This window comes from Ursus maritimus, unplaced genomic scaffold (genome assembly GCF_017311325.1).
Source record: "Ursus maritimus isolate PB19 unplaced genomic scaffold, ASM1731132v1 scaffold_32, whole genome shotgun sequence".
NCBI lineage: Eukaryota > Metazoa > Chordata > Mammalia > Carnivora > Ursidae > Ursus > Ursus maritimus.
The window spans coordinates 26,875,709-26,899,592 of record NW_024425786.1 but is presented as its reverse complement, the minus strand read 5'-3'; the positions used below and the strand labels follow the sequence as shown (position 1 = coordinate 26,899,592).

At 54.9% G+C, this 23,884-nt stretch overlaps 1 protein-coding gene across 1 annotated transcript; it reads right to left on the bottom strand.

The window, feature by feature from the left end:
- Positions 1-2,381: 2,381 nt before the first annotated feature.
- Positions 2,382-18,943, bottom strand: TFAP2E (transcription factor AP-2 epsilon). Its single transcript, XM_040619385.1, has 7 exons — positions 18,917-18,943; positions 18,129-18,611; positions 17,517-17,568; positions 6,486-6,708; positions 5,050-5,168; positions 4,370-4,511; positions 2,382-2,664 (listed from the first exon to the last, which is right to left on the bottom strand). The coding sequence occupies exons 1-7, from the start codon at positions 18,941-18,943 to the stop codon at positions 2,382-2,384; spliced, it is 1,329 nt and encodes a 442-aa protein (XP_040475319.1).
- Positions 18,944-23,884: the final 4,941 nt, after the last annotated feature.

The window sequence follows — 23,884 nt, the reverse complement described above, 5'->3', positions numbered from 1 at the left end:
GTGGGCAAAGCCCAGGTCATTGCAGGGCTCAGTATGAAGGTGCACGGGTCAAAACAGGGAGAGGGGTTGGAAGGTCACTGCGGGGGTCCTGAGGACTAGGGTCATGGCAGAGGAGACAGAAGAGGACGGGTCGTCTAATGGTTTGGGTGTAGGGAAAGAACCAAATATGACTCCGCGGTGTCTGGCTTGAGCAGCCGGGTGGGGGGTGGTGCCATGTACTCAGAGGGAGAGTGTGGAGGAGGTCGAGATGTGAGAGCCTGAGTCATGTGCTCCATTTTGGACATACATTTGAGATGCCTGTTAGTCCAGTGGAGACATCGGACAGACAGGCTAATGCACGCGCAAGCCTGGAGATCAGGCAGGCGCCCCCAAGGAAGGTCAACACTTACAGGTCAAGAAGACAAGGAGCCAGAGTTGGAACCAGGGTGGTCAGAGAAAACTGGATGTTGGGAGCCACAGAGAAGAGTGTTGTGGAAAAGAAAGTGGTCAGTCATGGTAGGTGCTGCTAGGTCCAGAAAAAAAGGCCTTTGGATTTGACATAGTGGCCGTTGGTGACCTTGTTGAGTGGATTTCAATAGACTGATGGGCATGGAAGCCAGACGACACGGGTTGAAGAGTGAATTGGAGGTGAGGAAGTGGAGGTAGAGGGGTATTGATCTTTCACAAACTTGAACTGCAAGGGAAGTAAATGGGGGAAGGTTTATGTTTTGTAAGGTGACAGACCCTAGAACAGGAGTGCTTTGGGGAGTGACGCAGTAGACGGTTGTGTGGAGAGGGAGACACCGATGGATGCAGGAAAGAAAAGCTGCCTCTTTTTTTTTTTTTTTTTTTTAAATAAAGATCTTATTTATTTGACAGAGCACAAGTAGGGGGAGCAGCAGGCAGAGGAAACTCCCCCTTTTTTTTTTTTTTTTTTTTAAATAAAGATCTTATTTATTTGACAGAGCACAAGTAGGGGGAGCAGCAGGCAGAGGCAGAGGGAGAAGCCGGCCCCCTGATGAGCAAGGAGCCTGATAACGGGGCTCGGTCCCAGGACCTTGGGATTATGACCCGAGCTGAAGGCAGACGCTTAACGACTGAGCCACCCAGGTGCCCCGAGAATGAAATCCTTAAGAAGACAGCCAGATTAGTATTGGACACACACTCCCATAGTCACCAGCATCCATTCTGACACATACAGACCCACCACCAATGGTCGTGGTAATATATCACTTAGACCCACAGCCAGACAGCCACAATTACACACAGGCCTGCCAAGTCTTACGAGAACTACACATACAGACCTGGGATTCACTTCTCTCTCACATACACAGAAATGACAGCCACTCTGATGAAGTAGATAGACCCCCACACACACCATACGCACACAGTGGTGCTCACAGCCCCCTCCTATGATTCCCCCTTAGAGGCCCCTTGCCAACGTGAGAGGCAAATCTAGGCCTGGGCTGAAGAAGGACAGGGAGGTTTCACACCCAGTAAAAAGGTTTTATTGAGAATGAGAAAGCAATCGGAGAGTCGAAGAGGTACATCGACTGTAGGGTCAAGAGAAACAACAGCAAGTACAAAATCTCTGTGACAGCCTCAGGATCCCTGATACAATCTTTCTTCACCCCCCGCCCCAGCCCACCCCCAGCCCTTTGCGAGCAAACACACCCTCTCCATCCTGGTCCAGCCGGACATCTTGTGTGTAAGCAGAGGACAGTGAAACAAGAGTCCTCAACTCGGGATAAATAAGTTGCACTCGACATTTTTAAACTTTCAAATTTAATTACAACATACATAAATAAATAGGACAGACAGCAATAGGACTGTGACGTGCAGCCTGGATTCAAGTTCTGCAGTGTGTGCTCTATCTTTGCTCCTTGAGGGCTCCTCCTGCCCACTTCTTCCCAAGAGTGGGATGATTCCAAAGAACCCACCGGGGCCTCCTGCCAGCACCCCTTTTCTGGGGGTAGGAGATTCTGGGATGAGGGACAACAGCTCCTCGACACCTCTGGTTTGTTAACAATTCCCCCCCTGCCATGAGTAAAAACAGCAAGGCCTTGGCCTCTGGGAGAATCCGCCGCTGCCCAGGCACCGTGATACGCGGGGCTCAGCCCCCTACACCAGGCTTCTCCATGCCCATTTCCTGCCCAAGCACTTCTCAGCAGTCAAGGGTCAGAAAATTGCACACATGCGGCAGCCCTCTGGGCCCTTCTCGACAAATGGCCACAGAGAAGCCACCTCCCCTTCTGCAACCTCTCACTCAGCGGTCTCTGGATGAATGTTCTCTTTCTGGCCTGACTCAAGCTCCACCTTTTAATCCTTTCGGGCGCTCTCCCAGGAACTAAGGCCTCATTTCAGGCCTCGGGAACCCCTTTGGGATGAGGCCGGGGAGACAGTTATTTCCGGTGCTTGGCATCCTTCTCCGAAGCCTTGGTGTCACCGTGCCCAGTGCCCGCACCACTTAGAAACATCTTGTCCAGGCCCTTGAGTGACTCCAGCAGGTAGTTCTGGAAGGCAGTAAGGGCAGCACAGATGGCGGGCCCACCAAAGCCGTGGGTGATGAGGCTAAAGTGTGTCAGGCAGCTCTGTACTCCGGGCTCCAGGATGAGTGCCGGGCGGCTGTTGCCCAACGGCGAGCGGTCCTGCGCCATCAAGTCTGCAAACTCCTTGCAGATCTGCCTGGTGGGGGAAGGAGGGCTGGAGGTTAGAGGACAAAAGTCTGAGCCTAGAGAAGGACCTACTGTGTGCACGGCAATTTTTATGTATTATATTTATGATCGCTGACCCTGTCAGTAGTCTGCAAATGATGATCGTACCCATGCTGCAGAAAAGGAAACTGGTCCGGAGGCATCGACTGACTTGCCCAATATCACACAGCTAGTAAACGGCATATGCCACTACCCTACAGTCTCTTCCTGTGGATGTCCTGCCCACGTTCCAAGTCCAGCTCTACTCCCTTACCCAGGAAACTTCCCTTGATCCCCTCGCCCACTCCCATCCCAAACACTCAATGCTTCACAGAGCCTTGTCCTTGAAATAATTAGGGAACAAGGAACAGCTGAACTAACAGCTGGCAGTGAATGTGAAGTGAGGCCTAGGTGCTGTGCCGAGCCCTGGATGCAGCACCACAATCCTCACGACAAATCTGGACAGTTCTCGTCATCCTCAGCTTATCAGAAAGTTGCTTTCAGATAGGCTGGCTGACCTGACCGAGGGGCGGAGCTGGGATCGGAACCTTCCTCGAGCTTGTGGTCATTCTTCCTTTCTTTGCATCCTGCACATGGCTGAGGCAGGACGAGGTACTCCTGTCTCGCCTTTGGATCTCCATGGAAGCCAGTCGGCATGGCACACATGACTGAGCCCCAGAAAGTTTGGGTGACTTAGCTGACTCATGGGTGAGGGGAGCCCTGCCCCGGCTATGCTTCTCCAACAACGATATGAACAGCCCCAAGGGTCCCACAAGACATGGCAGTCGCTTGAGTCTGTAATTCCACTTCTGCCTAGGGAATCTGAGGAAGCCCCGGAGGAGGAGGGTGGAGGTGGGATCTGGCTGCATTAGGACTCCATGAGATGGGGGACTGGATGGCGTTCTAAGCAGCAGGTGTGAGGGCAGGGACAGCGAGAATGTCAGCTGCAGTGGTGGGGTTTGTGCCAGCCAGATTGTGGGGCCCTCAAAGGCGTCTAGACTTATTCTCCTTCCCTCTCTCTGTCTCTCTCTGTCTTTTCTTGCAATGGGACCTTTCTAAAAAGTAACTCTGAATGGAATACCAGTTCATTAAAGAGGCCCTAACGCATCCCCACAGAACCTAGTTTGAAAATCAATGCAGTAGCTGGGGAGCCGTTGAAGGTTCTTGGGCAGGGGATCAGTGCATGTGTAGAAAGGCTGAGGGAACAGCAGAGCACTGGGATGACGTCCTGGAGTGAGATTAGGAGACCAGAGCTGAGGTGGCAGCATGTGAGTGGTGGGGGGAGCCACCCACAGGACTTGCAGAGGGGTCAGGGGTGAAGTAAGGACAAGGGTGGGTCAGCTTGTGGCTGGGTGGGCATTGGTGCCCTGATGGAAGTCACTGGAACAAAAGGGCTGATGGGCAAGGCTCAGGCAGGGGGAGCAAGACCACCATGGTGGGACTGGGGCCGGTGAAGCTATGGGGCAGTGACAGCAGTTTTGCTGGTGCACAGAACCCAGGCATGTTTTGTGTCCATGTGCACCCCGTGGTGTGCACCACACGGTGCCTCACTGTGCCCGTGCGTGGTGCCACTCGTACATCAGGTGTGCATGTGGGTGGCGTCCACTCTGCCCCTGTGTGGTATTTGCGTCTGCACTGCACCTCCATGCGCCTGTGCACAGAGCCCCAAGGCACCCACGCGTGGCACCCTCACTCACTTGGCGGCCAGCAGCATGCTCTTGCGGCTGTGCAGTTCCCCGGGGTCGGCGTGCTGGCGGCACAGGTACTCCGCAGCTGCCTTGGCTGGGAACTCAGTCTCACAGACGTAGCCAAAGTCTCGGGCCAGGTGCACGGCCTCTCCTGGGGGGCGGAGGAGAGGCAGAGCCATGAGCTGCCACCCAGCCAGGTGTACCTTTGAGCCTGGAGCACGGCCTTGAACCTCCCACCCCCTGGCTAGAAGCCATTCTGCCCCATTCTGCTGCTATAGAAACCTTCCTCTGGCTTCCCTCCCCGCGCAGCCCCAGCCCCAAGCCCATTGCCCTCCCTTGGGGCCACAGGGGATGGGCTCTAAGCCCAGGGATGGCAGCTGAGCCCACCATGTACCCCAGAGCCTGGGCTCGAGATGACTGAGCCAGAGTCCCCAGCCTCCAGGAAAGGGACTCTCACCCCCTCATCCCTTCACCGCATCCAAACACTGGCCACTCCTCCCAGCCCTCCACAAACCCACACACACGGACATGTGGGCATGCCCAGACACGTGAAGAGGATACACACGTATCACGTACGCCCCCTCCTTATACCCGACACACCCGCCTGCGTTAGGGACAGTCACACAGTGCCCTGGGTGAGACAGGTCCTCTCATGCTCACGCTCACACCCACCCTCAGGCCTCACTCACCCTCTACCAGCGAAGTCAGAAGTGTCACATTGGCGGCCTTGCGACGGCCAGCTGGCAAGTTGAGCCCAATCTTCTCTAGCCGTTCCCGCAGGCAGCGGCCCCCGTTCTTGGACTTGGCCCTTGACATGCAGAGAGAGAGACAGACATACACTATGAGGACAAGAAAGAAGTGTATGGCTGGGTGACCCCCACGGGACCTTGCTGCCTCCACCCCACTCCTGCCAAAGCTGGGGTCTGGCCCTGGGGGTGCTCTGGGGCCTCTTTCAGCCTGGTCCCAACCCCCTTCTAACCTCATTGACTTGGCAGCCAAGGTGGGGCTGGGGGGCCTAGCACCCAGCTCCCAGAGCCACTCATTTCTCTCTAAGCCTCTCAACAGCAGCAGGGACAGCCTGGGTGGGGAAGGATGGGCCAGAATCTTGGGGTGCTTTTTCCTCACCTCAGCACACCAGCCGAGCCATACACGGCTACCCAGGGACACACAGCCTGATATGCGGAGATGCACAGTCACGCAGGGACACACAGATAAACATGCATACGGGTGAACACACACTGGGGGCGATAAGGACACACACCCCGCAAGAGTCAGACGTACACAGACACACGCAGACTTGGGCTGCCAGGGCCACACAGGGACGCAGACACACAGGTCACACCGAGCCAGGATCCCGGGGACAGATGGACAGACACTCAAGGACTCGTACACTCCCTCTGGGGTGCTCAGAGAAACCAGGAATAGACACACCCCCACCCCTGCACAAATGCTGCCTCCGCACACAGCTGCAGACACGTAAACACATGTCTGTCTCTAGAAGTACACGCAACCACACAGAGGAGGGCACGCTCTAGCCAAAGCAACATAGGAAACTCACACTCACGGAAACGTTCTTCTGGCTGTCCCCTATACCACACACACACACACACACACGTGCACGCATGCACTCACACGCACACATTCACACCGTCCTCAGACACGTCAGAACTCCTAGCCCGGCAGTACAAATACCCTACCCGGGCACAAGGACGTGCACAGAGAGAGACAGACACCCGACTATGAAGACAAACTGCAAACCATACACACCAGAGGGGCCTGGGCTCCACACGGAGTGAGTGGGCCTCGGGTCCTGGGGTCCCTCTCTTGGGGCAAAGGATGAAGATGGTATTTTCTCTTCGCCAGCCCCAGCCTGGCCCATTCTGCCCAACACGGGTCAGTCCTCCATCCCTCCTCTGTGACCAGGCTTCTCCGTCCACCCCCACCCCCAAGCCCACAGACCTGTGGGAGCTGCTGGAGATGTTGGGCTGCCCCCAGAACATGCACATCTCCCTAAGGAGATAGAGACGGAGATGAAGCTGTGGCCTGGGGGGCCCCTCTCTGCTCCCCTGAGAAGGTCTGAAACGACCACAGATTTTGGCAGGGAACTGTGGGCTGGCCGTCCTACCTGCGAAGGACACCGCCCAGGAGGGAGGCATTGAGGCACTCGGGAGGTGAGAGTCGCCGCTGGACCTCCCCCACCGTCACCTTGTACTTGGACGTCGAGCTGAGCAGTGAGAGCCGGCCTGGCACGGAGCAGAAGACCTCACTGGGGTTCGTGATGCCACCAACCAGGCTGTCTTTGGCCAACGAGAGGGCCGAGAGGCTGCTGGCTTTGGAGGGGATGGGGACTGCAGAATGGAAGCAAGAGCAAGGGAGAGAGAGACAACACTGAGCCAGGGACCGCAGGACGCGGGCGCTAGGCAGCTGTGGAGTGGGAGCATTGAGGAAGCGCTGACTGTGTCCTGGGCACCGTGCCACATGCTGGGCACACAGCCACATCGAAACATCCCAGCGCCTCTCAGAGGGCAGTTGTACTGTCCCTGCTTTACAAAAGAAGAGACGGAGGCACACTGAGGTTAACGTGACTCACCCAAGTCCACTCCGCTAACGGGTGGTGGAAATTGAACCGGAGTTGCCTGGCTCCTGCACCTGTGTTCCCTTTACTGAGCCAGGCTGGTGCCCTGTTAACTGACACAGCCTCTGCAGCGTCCTGGAGTCTGGGCAAGTGCAATCAAAGAGAGAGCTGCAAACACGGAGGCGGGAACCCTGAGTCACCGCAGCAGGGCCCAGCTAGGTCTGCACAAACGCAAGGAGTGCCTGCTTATGGCCCCTACATGCCACCCTTCCAGATCAGTGAGGGCCTGGGGACTTTGGAAGCCCACATCCTGGGGGCAGAGGTTATGGCCCCATGAGGCCTCTGGCCCTGGCCCCCTTCCTGCCGAGTTACTATGGGATGCTCAAGGAGACAGGAATAAAGAGATACACACCCACACCCCACAGAATTCTGCCCCCAAAGCTCTCTGTCCACTAATCTGTGCAGGGCAGGGAAGGGACTCTGAGAAGTGAATTTTCTAAAACCCACTTGGAGGGGTGCCTCGGTAGCTCAGTCGGTTAAGTGTCCGACTCTTGATCTCAGCTCCAGTCTTGATCTCAGGGTTGTGAGTTTAAGCCCCGTGCTGGACTCCATGCCGGGCATGGAGACTACTTGAAAAGAAAACCAAACAGGGGCACCTGGGTGGCACAGTCGTTAAGCGTCTGCCTTAGGCTCAGGGCGTGATCCCAGAGTTCTGGGATCGAGCCCCACATCAGGCTCCTCCGCTGGGAGCCTGCTTCTTCCTCTCCCACTCCCCCTGCTTGTGTTCCCTCTCTCGCTGGCTGTCTCTATCTCTGTCAAATAAATAAATAAAATATTAAACAAACAAACAAACCGAAACAACCCCACTTGGATACTCTTGGCTCTAAAGGAAAGTTCTTTCTGTAGTCTAACCTCCATCTTCCTTCTGAACCTCAAAGGGAAGGGAGGATAATCAAGGTACTTGCCTCCACCTGGGCTTCTCTTCCTCCAAGGAAGTGAGAGCCTTGGGAGAGCAGGAGAGAAGGCAGTCCTTGTGTGTGTGCAGAGGGACTAAGTGGGAAGCCTGAGGCCAACAGTGAATTGAACACTCACTATGCTATGTACTTACACGGATCATGTCACTGAATCCTCTGAACACCCCACGAGGGGGCTGTGTTTACTATTCCCATTTTATAGATGGGGAGACTGATGCCCAGAGATGTGAAGTAGTGTGCCTGAGATCACACAGCTGCTAGCCTGAGAACCAGTAACAAGCCCCAGACTGTGGTCTCAAAGGCAGGAGCCCTCCACCATTCAGCAATTCTTTGCTGAGCCCTGTGTGTCGGGGAATGCAGAGGCAAGCAAGGCTGCCCGGTTCCCACCGGCAGAGCCCCTCCAGCTTTTCCATTGCTGCATGTGCATGTCCACCAGGACACCCACCCAGAAACCTCAGTGATGCCCTCCACGCTGCTCTCTCCCACCGCATCCCTTCCGTCACTGCGTCCCCTGCGGCTCTCCTTTCTCCACGGCCCCGGATGCAGCCACTTCTCTGCATGTGCACGGACGCTCGCTCACTTCCTGCCTGAAATTTGGAGGCACAGCTCTGCTCTGGTCTCCTGCCCCCACCCCAAAGGATCTTTCTGAAACACATCACTCTCCAGACCAAAACCCATCAGTGCCCATCACTTCCCCTCGAATCAGATCCCAGCTTCAGAGCTGGACAGGATGAGGTCGCCTATCCTTCCGTGAGTGCCAACTGTATACCAAGTGCTTTACACAAACAGCTCTGGGAGGTAGACGCTATTCTCCATCCCCATTTCAAATCGGAGAAGCCAGAAGTTCAGAGAGGTTCAGATGGATGGCACAGCAAGTAGGGAGCAGAAATGGGTCTTGAACTCCGATCACGGACTCCAAAGTTCACATCCTTAACCATCCTTGCGCCTTCCATGTAATGCCCTCCTTCGCCCACTTTGCGTTCTGGCCGCTGCCTGTCCCTCTTGCCTGGTCCCCCATTTGTCCTTTAGGCTCTCAACCCATACTGACCAACAGAAATATACTATAGTATATATATGTATATATGTATATAATTTATATATACATAGAATTCAAATTTAAGTTTTCTAGTAGCCCTATTTTTAAAAAGTAAAAAGGAATGTGAGGTTAATTTTAAAATATTTTATTTACCCCAGTGTGTCAAAAACACTATCACGGAAACATGTCACCAGTATTTTAAAGATTACTAATGAGCTATTTTACATTCTTCCCTTGTACTTAGCCTTAAAAATTCAATGCATATTTTACATCTCCAGCCCATCTCCATTCGGACTAGCCACGTTTCAGGTGCCCAACAGCCACACGTGCCTCGTGGCTCCCACAGTGGACGGCACAGCTGTTGACTTCAAAGAGGGGGAGCACGACAGGTAACAAGGAAGCGAGGTGTGGGGGACAGGCGCCGCCCTATGGAAAGCCACTACACACCAACACTGCAGAACGCCCACTGTTTGCTGATGAAGCCAGGATTCTGGATGTCTTTGCGAAACCGCTGGATTTTTAAACCCTGGCAACCAATTCAAAAATTTAAAAACCCAGCACAGGCCACACGGAACACGGTGAACGAAGTGCCACCTGGGATGGGGGACCACCAGCGCGTGAGCTCTTCGAGCCCCACAGAATGGCTCACTGTCCATCTCCGTCTCCATCTCCCAAGCAGGGCCCCTCCTCCCCAAGCCTCAGTGCGGGCACCATCCCCGGTTCAAAGCTTCCGGGCCCCAGGACCCCAGCCCCCTCTCACCCTCCAGCCCTGACCTCATCCCACTGAACCTCTGCGTCCGCTCCCACAGCTGTCTTCCCCACCAACCAGGAGTGTGCCTTGAGGGGGGGCTCTCAGCCCAAGCGCACTTCAGTGCATGTGGGATAAGCGAGTGGAGCAAGAGCCTTTGAGACCTGAAATGGGGGACCTGAGACCAGACTGGGGGAGAGGGTGGGCGTTGGGAGAACCTCATCCCTGTCTTAGCGACTGGGAGTAAAACAGCCCTTCCTCCCTGGGTCCCTGTTCAGGCACCAGGGAGGGGCCAAGAGGCCACAGATGGGGTGAGTGGAAGAAGAGGAAAAGGGCAGAATGCGGAGAGAATGGGCAGCACACGTTCCACCCCAGGCAAGTCTCTGTCCCCAGAGCAGGGTCAACGAGGGTGAGGCAAGGGAGGCACTCACCTTGGGAGCAAAATTTAAGGAGGCACCAAAAACTCAGCAAGCAAGATAAACAAGTGTTTTAATGCAATATATATTGGGGGGAGGGGCAGAGAGTGAGGAAGAGAGAGAACCTTAAGCAGACTCCACGCTCAGCACAGACTGCAGCGTGGGGCTCGATCTCACAAGCCCGAGATCACCACCTGAGCCGAAACCAAGAGTCGGACGCTTAGCCAACTGCACCACCCAGGCGTCCCTTTAATGCAATATTTCTAAAAATAAAAGCTAATGTAAAAAAGGCCTGGTGCCAAAATATCAACATTTTAATTAGAAGCAGTCTCTGATCCTGCTCTCGGCTCCACCCTCCCCGCTACCTTTCCTTAGTCCCAGCCCCCTCTCAGAGCGAGGAGCAGAGCTGTGCTAACTCAACAGACACACCGACACCAGACAGACAATAGGAGCCGTCCCCACCTTCTGCACCAGTGTCTCCCAGGCCTGTGCACGGTTCCCTCTTCACCTACGTCTCTCTGCCTGGAGGGCACTTCCTCTGGGGTGATGGAACCATTCTATATTGTAGTGGTTACATGACTGTGTGTTTATATTTGTCAAAATTTAAAGAAATGCAGGTGTAAAGTTACTTATAACTCAAGCTTGACTTAAAAAAAAACCTACAAATTGATAAATTAAAGATAAAAAGAAGTCTTAAAAAAAAAAGTGGGGGCGCCTGGGTGGTTTAGTCAATTAAGCGTCTGCCTTCAGCTTAGGTCATGATCCCAGGGTCCTGGGATCGAGTCCCACATCGGGCTCCTTGCTCAGCGGGGAGTCTGCTTCTCCCTCTCCCTCTGCCTGCTGCTCCCCCTGCTTGTGCGCTCTCTCTCTGTGTCAAATAAATAAATAAAATCTTTTAAAAATAATAAAAAATAAATGAAAAGAAGGGCAGAATGACTGTCTTGCCTCCCATGACCCCCAGCCAGAGGCAGCAGTCAGAGGGAATAGAAAATTCTCTCCTCCAGCAGCCTCCTCCATCCCAACTTCTGTTCAAACCAGGGGGTCCCTGAGGCCAGGCCCCGTATGAGGGGAGGGAGACCAAGGCTGCAGGAGGCTGTTGCTCACGTGCAAACAGAGATCTATGGGAGCATTCGTGTGCCCCAACAATGACTCCATACACCGTGACGCCTGTCGCGGACAGAGCAATGAGGGCAAGACTGTGCGTGTGCGCACTCACTGAACGAGGACTGGTCCCCAGCTATACACACAGACAGAGTTTCTGCCCTCCTGAGTGTTCAGGAATGTGGCAGCACGTGTATGGATATCTGCAAGGCCTCTCGCTCCTATCACTAGAGTTAAACATGGAGTGTTTGCCACACGTATGTCAATGTAGGTGCCGTGAAGTGTAGGTGGACATACGTTTGGGGATGGAATGACAGACTCTGCTCCCTCCCCCACTTGTCCTTCCCCTTTTCCTCGGAGCCTCTTCCCTCAGAAATGACAAGAGGAATGGAACCCAAGGTTCGGAAGTGGATGGCGCGAGAAAGGGACAGTCATGGAGGTAGGAATTAAGCTAACACGGACAGCAAAGCAGAGACACTGGTGTTTGTGTCCCACACCACAGTGACTCCTGAGGCTGAAGTGGTCTCTTCATGGTGTCCTCCCTGCCTCCCTGGCCTCCTCCCCCATCCACCGCCCATTACACAAGCAGAAGCCAAGACACTACAGACACAAGAACTCCTAGTTGTCCAACCTGTCAGACAAGACCCACACGCTTGTCTACACACTCCATCCACAGGTGGTAGGTACTGTCTGACCACTGAATCCAGGGAGAGTGCAGAAGATTCTCCCAGAAAGCTGACTAAAATTTCAATTCCATCTAGAAGAAAACATAGGAGAAAAATCTCTGTGCTCTTGGGCTGGGGAATGAGTTCCTGGATTCAACCCTAAAAACATGATCCATAAAAAGAAAATAATGGTAAAGTGCGCTTCAGGAAAATTAAAAAGTTCTGCACCTTGAAAGGCACTATTTAAAAAATTGAAAGAAAACCATAAACTTGAAGAAAACATTTGGAAATCACATATATGATCAAGGATATATATATATATATCCGGAATAGGTAAATAACTCTTATAACTCTGTAGTAAGATAAACAATCCAATTGGAAAATGGTCAAAATATGTGAATAGCCGTCTCACTAAAAATGACATACGGATGGCTAATAAGCACGTGAAAGAAGTGCTCCACATCATTAGTCATTAAGGAGATGCAAAGTAAAACTACCCAGGTACTATCAGCATGGCTATCATAAAAGAGACAATATTGGGGCGCCTGAGTGGCACAGTCAGTGAAGCATCCGACTCTTGGTTTTGGCTCGGGTCATGATCTCATGGGTCATGGGACGGGGCCCCAAGTCAGGCTCCACACTTAGCAGGGAGTCTGCTTGCGAGTCTCTCTCCCTCTCCCTCTGCCCCTCCCACCCGTGCTCTCTCGCTCACTCTCTCTAAAATAAATAAATAAATCTTTAAAAAAAAAAAAAGACAATATCAAGTGTAGGTAAAAACCCTCTTGCGTGTTGCTAGTAGAAAGTACACTAGAACAGCCCCGTGAGAAAACGGCATGCCAGTCTCTTAGGAAATTAAACACGCACTTACCACAACATCCAGCAATTTCATCCCTAGGCATTCACCTAAAAGCTGTGAAAACATATGTCCACACAAAGACATGTGTGTGGATGATCCGAGCAGCCTTATTCATAGCAGCCAAAAAGTGGAAACATCCCAGGTGTCCATCAACTGATGAATGGATACATAAAATGTGTTTCATGCGCGCAACGGAGTACTGAGCAACAGGAAGAAAGAGGACTACTCACACCTGCTATGACACAGATGAACCTTGAAAACATTATGCTAAGTCAAAGAAGCTAGAAGCACTGTTGGCATATTTATTTATTCCATGGACGTAACATGTCCAGAATATGCAAATGTATAGATAGAAAGCAGATCAGTGGTTGCTTAAGGCTTGGGGTTGGACTGAGGATTAACTACAAATGGGAATGAAGGAGTTTTAGGGGGTGATGGAAACGTCTTAAGACTGATGGTGGTGATGGCTACACAGCTCTATAAATTAACTAAAAATCACTGAATTATCATCTTAACTGGGTGAATTTTAGGTCTGTACATTTTACTTCAATAAATCTGTTGAGAAATGCAAGTTCCAGGGCTATACTTCCAGGGACTCTCATTCAGTAGATGTGGAGTGGTGCCCAGGAAGTCTGCGTTTTTTAAATACGCACCCCTAAGGCATTCTGATGCACGTGGTTTCTTAGCCCACACTTAGGGTACACTGGCCCAGAGGGGGGAGGGGTGCAGCTGGCTAAGTTTCCTTCCCACTAACTAACCTTCACTCTCCTGCCCTGTGTGGCCCTCAGCTACTGTCCAAACCCTATCTGCTTGGGCGTGGGTTTTTCAGTCTTTTTCTGGGTCGGACAGTGGCCTGGGAGGCAAGTAAGGCAGGAATGTAGAAATGCCAGGTCAGATCCTCTCTTTACATAAAACTTTGATTTTTGTTTATTGTGGTATTTGGACAGTATTTCTTATTTTAAAATACTACATTAAGATATATTATTTACCTGGGGCACCTGGGTGGCTCAGTTGGTTAAGTGTCCAATTCTTGATTTCAGCTCAGGTCATGATCTCAGGGTCCTGGGATGAGCCCTGCAGTGGGCTCTGTGCTCAGCGGGGAGTCCGCTTGAGGATTCTCTCTCCCTTTCCCTCTGCCCTTTCCCCCTGCTCATGCTCCCGCCTGCTCTCTCTCTCTCTCTCTTTCTCTTTAAAGTAAATAAATAAATCTTAAAAAAAAAGATATATTATTTATCTAATCCTTGCCTCAGAGGTGAGTACTTCACTCACTCACCGGAGGCCTGGCCCTGCTGAGATTCACTTGGAAGCCCAGACCCTCCCCATCTCCCTTTCTTTCCCCAGAGCCAAGGACAGCAGAGGAGAGGGTGGCTATTTACCTCAGCCCCTGCCCTGGACACCCTGAGACTGGACCACAGGGCCCAACAAAAAGGGATGTCCCTACCCCGACTAGGCAGCCACCCCCTCTCCTGGAGGGGAGGAGTACTTTATTTCAGTTCTCATCCCGGACCGCTCCCCTCCAGCTGTGGCTGTATGACCTGAAACCCCCGCAGATTTTAACCTCTCTAACCTGTCGGCTTTTCTATAGTGCAGGGCGTTTGCAATGCTGTGCCTAGTGCGGTGAAAATAGCTTGGCCCTTCCACACCCTCTGTCCCAATGCACTCAGACCTCAAAATCCGTCACTCATTTATTCAACAAACACCCATGAAGCACCTGCGGAGACCAGCCTAACCTCTCCTGTAGGAAGCCCCCCAACCGCAGGCACTCAGCGCTTGGCCTCTGAGCTCTCACAGGACCAGTACCAATCTCCCTCATCACACTTCTTGGCTAGAAAATATTCCCATCCAGGTATGTGTCCCCCACCAGTCCCGCTTACTTTCTGTGCCCCTTTGGCAGGTTACAAAACTGGAGGTAACAAATGTGGGCAGAAATGGAGGGTTTCTCCTTGGGTCAGCGGCCTGGGCTCCATCTGCCACCCCCGCCCCACACCGTGGCTGCAAGGAGCAGCCGACAGTGCAGTGTATGGCGGGGCGGAGACCTCGTTTCCCCTCCAGGACATGTGCCTGGAGTATCGAAAGTTTTACAACCAAGGTCCCTGGAGAAATCCCAGGCTTCCCTCCCTGGCGACACCCTGCGATAGGAAGACTGCTTCTGGGGTAGGGCCGGGGCTGCCCGGATTCACCCCGGGCCTCAACTGCCCGGCCTCAACCTCAGCGGTCCCTCCAGCCAGGGCCTGGAGGAGTTGCACGAATCAGATGTTTCAGCTAGCCAAAAATGACTTCCTATCATTCCAGGGCCCAAGCGGGCGGCAGGGTCCAGGATATTACAGGGGCTCTCGATGTCATCGGAAGGGCCCGAGGCCGAAGAAGGACGCTAATCCACCGCGCCCTGGAGTCGCGCAGTAACGGCGGAAGTTCCAGGCGAAAACTGCCCGCTGCGCGCCACGCTCCAGCCCGGCCACCTGCTTAGCCACAGCGGCTCCGCGCCGTCCCCCGCCCGCGCGGCCCCTTAGCTGAGGACCTTCGGGGACCTCGCGTTTGCAAAGCGCGAAAGCGCCGGCACGGACCCTTTCTCCTCTCCCGAGGCGCGACGCGCGGATGGAAGGCCGAGCTCGCGGCTAGGGAACCAAGCACTTCCCTCCGCAGGGAGCCTCCGGCTTTCACCCCTCTCCCTTCGCCTCAGCGCTCCGGGCTGTGACTCGTCGTCCGGGGTGGGGCGCCCAGGTCGCCGCACTCCATCTCGCTGCGCTCGGCCACCGACAGGCTGGCACTGCGGTGCGGCGGGTGTGCGCGCCCGCGGCCGGGCCCACATCTGCCCCGCCGCACCCAGCGGGCCGTACTCAGGACCATCCCGGCTGCCCTCACGGTGGTCCTGGGCCCGCTGTTGAGGATTCCGGCGCACACCTAGGACCCGGAATTTAGGACAACTGATGTCCTTTGAGAGAAACCAACTCAGGGCAATTCCAGTGCCTCCTCGCAGCCAGTTTCCTGTCCTGCCTCTGGCCTGGGGATTGGAATTTAAGGTACAGAGAGCCCCAGCTGATCCTTTCACCCTTCCCCAGGGCAGACGTTCCCAAGCTCCTACCCCAGATGTGGGAGGCTGGCCTCCCCCAGGGAGTCAGCATAGCAGCTCCCCGCAACCCACCCCAGCCCCTCGAGCCTGGGCAGAAGTCGGGAACCAGGGGACCTGGACCGTACTCGGGAACCAGGGGACCTGGACCATGATGGTCTCTCCGGGTGGACGCAGCCCAGGGGCAGGCTCTTGCCAACTGCACACCAAGCTCTTCCTTTCGATGGGTTCCAAAACATCCACTAAGGCAGCCGCACCGCCACCTCCAAGACTACTCCAAGAAGCCGGTTCTGGCTTCCTCTCCACATCCCCATCTCCAGATGACACAGCCCAACACCTGGAGGCTCTCCTCCCCTAAGTTCTGGGAAGCCTGTCCCTTCATCTTACCCCCCCTCCCACACACACACTCTACAGTGTCCAACTAACTCTCAGTCTCTGGTAACCCAGCCCCAGCTCCTGGAACTCCAGCCCCTCACCCCCCACCCCTACCCCAGCCTCAGCCCTAGTCTCCTCTGAGCACATGGAAAGTGCAAAGAGTGCCTGGGCTTGAATTCATTCTTTCGAAAAAAACGACTGGAGCTAAATCCTGTGGGAGCTGTGCCTGCCTCAGGCACTGCAGGCTTGTGCGTGCCACCGAATTCCTCCTGGGGCACCCGCCCCGAATCTAAGGAGCCCGCCCAAAGCCTGGACCCCTCTGACCCTCTGTGTCTCGTTCTCTCTCTTTGTCACCTTTTCCTGGCATGTCCAGAACTCAGTCCTCCAGCTGGAAAATCCACTGGAGGCCAGGTCTCAAACTCTGGCTTTTACTAGTGCAGAGACACGAACACCCCCTAACAAACACACAGGGAGTGATCCTCGCATGCTCAGAGATCCTCAGTATCAAAGAACAAATTCCAGGACACAGCAAAGACCCTGACACACACACATACAGACTCCCAAACACTCAGAAATACACACCAACATAGTGGACACGCATCACACACTCAGCAACAGACACACACTTACACGCCAAAGAAATACCAGAAAGACACCTAGGAAAGGAACATACCAGACATGCACAGGACCCTGAACTCACATAGGACATCCAGGATCAGGCAGGTCCTGGCCCTCCTGTACTCAGACTAACACACGATGTCCACACACCAACTCCCATAACCCTAAATGCGGAAAGAGGCTCCTGCAAGGACAGAAAATTCCTCGGGGAAACTCAAGCTTCCCCCATCCCCTAATCGACCCCAAAGCCCTGCTGGGAAGGAAAGCTTTCCTGGTTAGGAAATGGTAAGGCATTGTAATGTGGAAGTCATTTAAGGAAACCCATGGGAACTGCACCTCCATTCCCACCTCTTAGGAAACAGGAAAGTAGTTTAACTCGTTCTGCAAATTAATTCCAGATCTACAGGAGCGCCCTCCCCTCAGTAGGGAGAAGCCCAGACCCTCTGTGTGGCTTGGCTGGCCCAAGCCGCAGAGTGAGTCTGATGGACTTAGCCCACCCCAGGCCACAGGCTCTGGAGCCAACATGCCAACCACCCATCTGTCCAAGCTCTGGCCAGGACCCCTGCCTCTGCTGCCCCTCTAATGGGCTGCAAAGAGTGCCGGCTGGCCACTGAACCCAGCGACACACAGAAGGCAAGCTCCACAGGGAAGAAAATGGGTCTGTGCTTGGGGAGCCTGCACCATCTCCCCCAGTTCTGCCCCGGCAGATGCACGCTGTTCCTTACCTTTCTTGATCACGGACTGGTCCAGAAGACTCATTGCCGTCTCATCCACGGCCTGAAAATAGGAGAGGCAGTGGTAAGGGCGCTTGTGGACCTAGTCCCCTGTCACATCTTAAGCCCCTGCTGTCCCTGGTCCTGGTCCTGTCTGTTCCGCCCAACGCTCACCACCTACACTTGGGGCGGCCACAGGCGGGACCAGGACTGCCTCGCGGCTGGAGCCCTGGATATCTCACCCTGCCGTGCGAAATAGGAATGTTGAACCTTAGACAACTCCTCCGCCTCTCTTCGCTTCAGGCACAGGCTGCCCCAGCGGACTGGGACTGGACCATAGATGCCCCACGGGGCCCAGCGGAGAGCTAAGGAAGTGTTTGAGCCTCTGCCCATTTACTCCAGCAGGGGTTGCCGCCATCCAGGCACCGCGCGCTGACTCAGTGCCCGGACGCCTGAATGGACAGGCGGCATCTAACCCCGATTTGGGACTCATCCGCGGAGTCGTGAGTGAGAAGTGGCAGGCTGAGCGAAGAGTCGGACGCCCGCCTCCATCACCGTGCCTCCAGCCCGAGTCCTAAATCACCGCGGCCGGTCCTGGCCCATCCCGGACCGTTCGGGCCTCACCTGCAGGTCCTCTAGGCCGGGCGGCGCCGCCAGCCCAGGGAGGCCGAGGGGCGCGTCGGCCAGGCCGTGCGCGCCGTCGGCCAGCCCGTGCAGGAGCCGCGGCACCGCGGCGGCGTAGTCGCGGCGCGGGTCGAGGCCCAGGGCGCGGGCAGGCGGCGCCAGCAGACCGGGCGGCTCGTCGTGGGCGCGGGCGGCGGCGCGGGGCGCGGCCCAGGCGGCCTGCGGAGGCTGCGGCTGTGCCAGGGGCGCCAGGCCGCCGTAGGGGTCCCCGGCCAGGTGGGGAAAGGCTGCAGCGGCGTCGGGCGCCTGGCCGTAGGGCAGTGGCGGCTGCGGGTAGGGCGGCGGGAAGTAGGGCGGCTGGAAGTCGGCGGCGGCGGCGGCGGCCGGCGTGTGGCAGAGCGGCGGCGCCGGCCCGTAGGCCGCCTGGGGCAGAGACGACAGGCGGGCCCCGCCAGCCGCGGCGCCCAGCCCGTCGGGGCGCTCCTGGGGAAGGAGAGGGGCGCGTTAGGCGACCCGCTGGCAGCCGAAAGGACCCCGGCCCGAGAGGACCCTCCTCAGCTCGCGGGGATCCGGCGGCCGTCCTGCCCGCGCGTCGCGGGGCCTGAGGTCTATCTCGGAGTGGCCCGCGGGCGCGGGAGCCTCGGGCTGGGACAGCGGTCTCCTGCGCGCAGCCGCACGGTTCGCCGCTGACGGAGTCCCCGCGGCCCCCTCCCCCCGAGATTTCGTTGGAGGTGGAGGTTCGGCAGGTCCAGCCCTCGGCCCCCCATTCCGGCCCGGAGACTACTCACCATGGCGGAGTAAGTGTGCACCAGCATGGGGCGGGTGGCGCGGGGCGCGAGGCGTGGCGGCGGCGGAGCCCTCGCCCGACGGCGAGCACCGCGGAAAGAGGTGTGGGGAGCCTGCACAGCCCGCGGGGGTCCCTTTGGGGCGGCGGGCTGCTACCCGGGCCGGGAGCCCGGCGGGCGTCGGGTCCTCAGCTGTGGGCGCCCCCGGGCGGGTCCATGGGGGCGGGACGTGGGCCGGACGGGCGCAGATCGCACTTGGAAAAGTCGGTCAACGGGTGCCCAGCGCCCGCCCTTCTTTGAGCGCAGCCCGCTCCATGCACTCCAGTTATAGTGGCGGGGGCGCGCTGGGCCTCCGGGGCGCGCATTAAAGAGACACGCTGGGCCGCTTTCTCCCTTCTCCCCGGCGACAGTTCAAGGGGAGGCGTGGCATTGGCGCGACCCCGTGGGGTGGGTAGCGGGGCGTGAATCCAACCCCCGCTGGTCTGAGCCGCCTTCTGGGCTCAAAGCTCCAGCTGCGGTGAAACAGAGAAGGATTGGAGGCTAGGATGGAGGGGTCCTGGGTTTGAATCTCAGCTCTATCGCCTTTATTTGTCTTTGAGCAAGGCACTACTCTTCCTCATCCTCAGCTTCCTAGTCTGTAGAGTGGGTATCAGTCCTTTCACTAACCACATCACCGGACTGTGGATGGGGCCATCATCGACGTGGAAGAAGTTTGAGAGCTGCAGACTCAAGCCCACTGGCTCATGTGCACACCCGTGTCAGCGTGTTATGTGTGTACCTGTGTGGGTGTAGAGGACCATCACAGTCTTTCTGAATGTTTCCGGATCAAGGACCCTCTAAAGGTGCCCTCTTCACTCAAACTTCTCGGGGCTGATAACTCCCAATGCCAAGCCAGGGTCTGAGGAAGCTGAACACACAAACAGAGAGAGTCGTCCAGCTGGGGGTTGGACAAGAGTTCCACTGGAGAAGGGCTCCAGATGTTTCTGAAGCCAGGAGAGCCTGGGCTGATTGAGTGTAGGCCTGTCACACCAAGAGGCTGTTGAGTGAGTATGTGTGTAACTGCCCCCACGTGGATGGTGTGCAGTCGTCACACCGACAGGCATAGGCTGTGTGTTTGTGTGTTACCATGGCAGGCTCTGGCTGGCTCTCAAGGACATTCCCGTCCCTGCAGTCACTGCACCTTTCTCCCAGAACCCAACCCTCTCCTCCCCTGCCCCCTCCCCAGAAGCAGGAGCAAGGATGAAAGAAAAGAAAATGAGAGGAATACTAAGAGGAATAGGAATTTAAAAAGCAGAAGGAAGATGTTAAAAAAAAAAAAAAAGGCAAGAAGATGCTCAGACCAAGGCATAGAAGAAATAATCACAGCAAGCACTTACTACAGAGTGTGCTGTACTCTGTGCTAAGTACCTGGTGAGTACTGAGTTGTTTCCCCATCATGTTCCCTGGTGAGGAAGACAAGGCACAGAGAGGTGAACCGATTTGCCCAAAGTTGTCGAGCAGCCCGCTGAGTGGCAGAGCCAGGGTGGTCTGCCTCCAGCCTCTCCCTGTGCTAGGAATTACTATCCTGTACTGCTGACCTCTCAAGCACCGAAGGATGTAGCTCTGACTCCAGCCCACCTGTGCTCCCGGGTGAGCCCCTCTTCATCTCTGACCTCAGTTCCGGCAACTTCAACAACAGTGACAACAAAGTAGGGGAGCTCGGAGAGGACTGAATGGTTTCTGAGGCCCCTTTTCAGTGAAGGAGATGATGAGAAAGGAAAGGTGAAAATGCGGAGGTAGATTACAGAAGAGAGGGGGGTTAACCGTGGAGTTTATGTGTGAGGAGACTTCAGCGGGGTATCCCGGAGGCATGTGGCAGGTGCAGAGCTCAGGTCTGGGTCATCTCAGCCTGGGGGAGGGAGGAGGCTGGAAGCAGCAACATCACAGAGAACTTTCTGGGGGCTGGAACCGCCAGCTAGGGTAGGATGGTGGATGAAGCAGAGTTGGGCAGAGTGGCCACCTCTGTGCCCAGGACACAGCAGAGGTCCGGAGTATGTTTGTGTGTGTCTGTATATGTGGGTGTGTGAGTGATGAGACCCCTTCTCCTCCCCCCTCAAATTCAGCTACAGGACATCAGAAGTGAGGCTCCAGGACAGGTGTATGTGGGTTAGCACATGGCACACAGGTTGGTGGACCCTTTGGGGGAATCCAGAAGTGGCAAAGCCAGCGATGCCCGGGCCCAGCCCTGGGGATCCCTCGCTCTCTCCAGCAGGCTGGGGAAGGCCAGAATGACAGGACAAGTTGCCTGTCCAGTAACTTCTTGTGGATTTTCTCACCCTACTTTGCTGCAGCTTGAGACACCCCCTTCTTGCCTCATTCTCCTCCTTGCTACCCTGACCACTCCTCAGCCTACTTTGATAGTTCATTGTTCACCCACATCCTTCATATCAGTTATTTGTTCTCGGGGTTGAAGCTCCGGCCTTTTCTTCCTGTCTCCACTCTTCATGAATGAGTTCATTCCTTCTCAAGACTTTAGTGACTGCTAGTCAGCTGCTATCTCTCAACCTTGTTATATCCAGCCTGTATCTCTCACTAGATACTCAGACCATAGATGCAATTGCCAGGCAGTTTTTTCTTCCAGGCATTCATTTGAAACATCCAAGGCCACAAGTGAACTCGATATCCCCTCCACCTCCCCACCCACCCCAACCTGCTTCTTCTCCTGGGTTCTACAGCTCCGTACGTGGCTCCAGCATCCTTCAAATGAAAAACAGAGTCATCCCAGACTCTGACCTTCCCCTCACCTTCATAAGCTAGTCCTCACGGAGTGTTGTCATTTCTAACCCTTACATATCTCTCTCCACCCCTGTCAGCCCTTTAGGCTCCCGTGCTCTTTCTCGCAGACCAGTAGTTCTCAACGTGTCCTTTCTGGGCCAGCGTCAGCTGCAGCCTCTGCAAACTTGTTATAAGCGCCACTCCTTGGCCCTCACCCCGGACCTACTGAATCAATGACTGTGAGTGTGGGACTGGAAATCCGTTTCAGTACTCATAAGGTGACTCAGAAGCTCAGTAAGTTTTGAGAACTACTGTCTAGACCATGACAACAGCTCCCTAACTGGTCTCCTGCCTTCATTCATTCCCCGTCTGACACACTTCCAATTCTACTTAGCAGTAAGGGTGAGTGGACCTGTACCTGAGGCTCCTCATGGCCCAGCTTCAGGGAAAAACAAGTTTAAGCACCCTAACTAGCATTCCAGCTGCAACTGATTTTTCTTTTCTGCCTCATGAACTATTTCACAAGAAGATAAAAGGAGAGAGAGAGCATGACTTTGGTGCATGGCAGGTGCTCAGTGAATGCTTATTAAATAAATGATGAATGGATGAGTTTGCGAATTCCTCAGCTGATTGAGGGGTCTTTTCAGGAAGGCTTCATGTGAACATGACCCTGGGTAGCTAGACAGAGAAACCGGGTACAATCTGAGGAGATCATCAATAAATGAATTTGCTTATGGCTACCGGGGAGACGGATGTTCAGACGGATGTTTAGAAGCTTGGGGGTCTTATGGCTGCGGACTCTGTTGCTCTTCTCTTTCAGGGCCAAGGGACTCCTCACTTTCTGAGGCGTGGAGGTGGGCGTTGCTCTTTGCCCTCTCTCTGGGACAGGTGTGCACACGTGGAGGCCTGGGATGTGCACAGGGGTACACATGCAGACTCTCCGGGGCACGTGGGGCATACGACGTACCTGGAGACACTCTTGGGAAACATACGTACACATGGGCACACAGGACCCCTATTGACACATAGGTGCCCACGTTCAGACATCCTAGACTCCCATTTGGCATACTTGGCATATCGCTTTTCTCCCACGCTCAAATCTTTCCCTCTCTTTTCAAAAAGCGAGCTTGCATTTGGATTTGATGTTAAAAAAAAAAAACACCTCAGGCCTGCCTCCTTTATTGACACAGTCTCCCTCCTCCCAGCCTTTGGCAACTTCCCACTCTGGGCCTGGCTGGGTGTTTACAGAGTGGGGGAGTATCTGGCACAAGGAGATGCTGAGGCGCCACCTGGTGGTTACACCTCACAACTGCGGCTCAGGTCCCCTATCCCCCCCTCACAGCTGAATCACCAAGAGCAAGCTTGGTCTTGTTAATCAGCCTAGCCCCTTCCCCGTTCAGGAGCCCAGAACTCTCGGACCATCCCTCGCTGAAGTACAGAGCTCAGTCGGCCTTGTGTTATCAGTCTTTCTGCAGGGTTTGGCTCCCCCTCCTCAGGAGGGTGAGCACTTCGAGAGCAGGGACCATAGGTGGTTGCCGCTTGCTCTGGGCCTTTCCCTTCTCTTATTACTTCCCCAGATGATCTCAGTCCCTCCCATGACTTTAAGACTCTACACTGACAACTCCCAAATCTGTCACTCGCCCAGACCCCTCTGAGCTCCAGACTGCAGAAAGCAGCTGACCCCTGGATATCCCACAAGCGGCACAAACTCACCATTTACCAAAAGGAGCTTGTATTCGCATTAACCTGTTTCCCAGTGTTCCCGGTGACAGTGAATGGCCCCATTATCCACTTAGTGGCCCAGATCAGGTATCCAGGAGGGCTCTTTATCCCTCCTCACTTTCAGTTAATCACCAAGCCCTATTAACTAACTCCTCCCTATATTTTCTCCATCTTCACTGCCACGGGCTTAGTTCAGACTTGGTACTTCCTCTCCGAGCTCCCTGCCTCAGTCGTCCCCCTTGCAGCCAGTCATCTTTCAAAAATGCAAACTGGATCACATTCAGTCTGCTGAAAAATCTCAGCATGATCCCATATTGAAGCTTCCAAGTGTGGCATGCCAGGACTTGGAGGATCTGGTCCATGCCCACTGGTCTGACCTCATCCCTCTTCACACTCTCTATTGTAGCAACAACGAGCTACTTGCAGTTCTGAAGCTCGCATGCCCTTATACCTGCTGTTCCTCTGCTTGTCTACCTGGCAAGCCTCTCCTCGTCC

Bases quoted from the DNA above. Each gene is read 5' to 3' on its own strand.
- TFAP2E (XM_040619385.1), bottom strand. From the start codon at position 18,943: ATGCTGGTGCACACTTACTCCGCCATG. The intron at 17,569-18,128 runs GTGAGGCCCGAA...TCCTATTTTCAG, and splicing joins CCGGCCTAGAGGACCTGCAG to GCCGTGGATGAGACGGCAAT. The intron at 4,512-5,049 runs GTGAGTGAGGCC...TCCGCCCCCCAG, and splicing joins TCTGACTTCGCTGGTAGAGG to GAGAGGCCGTGCACCTGGCC.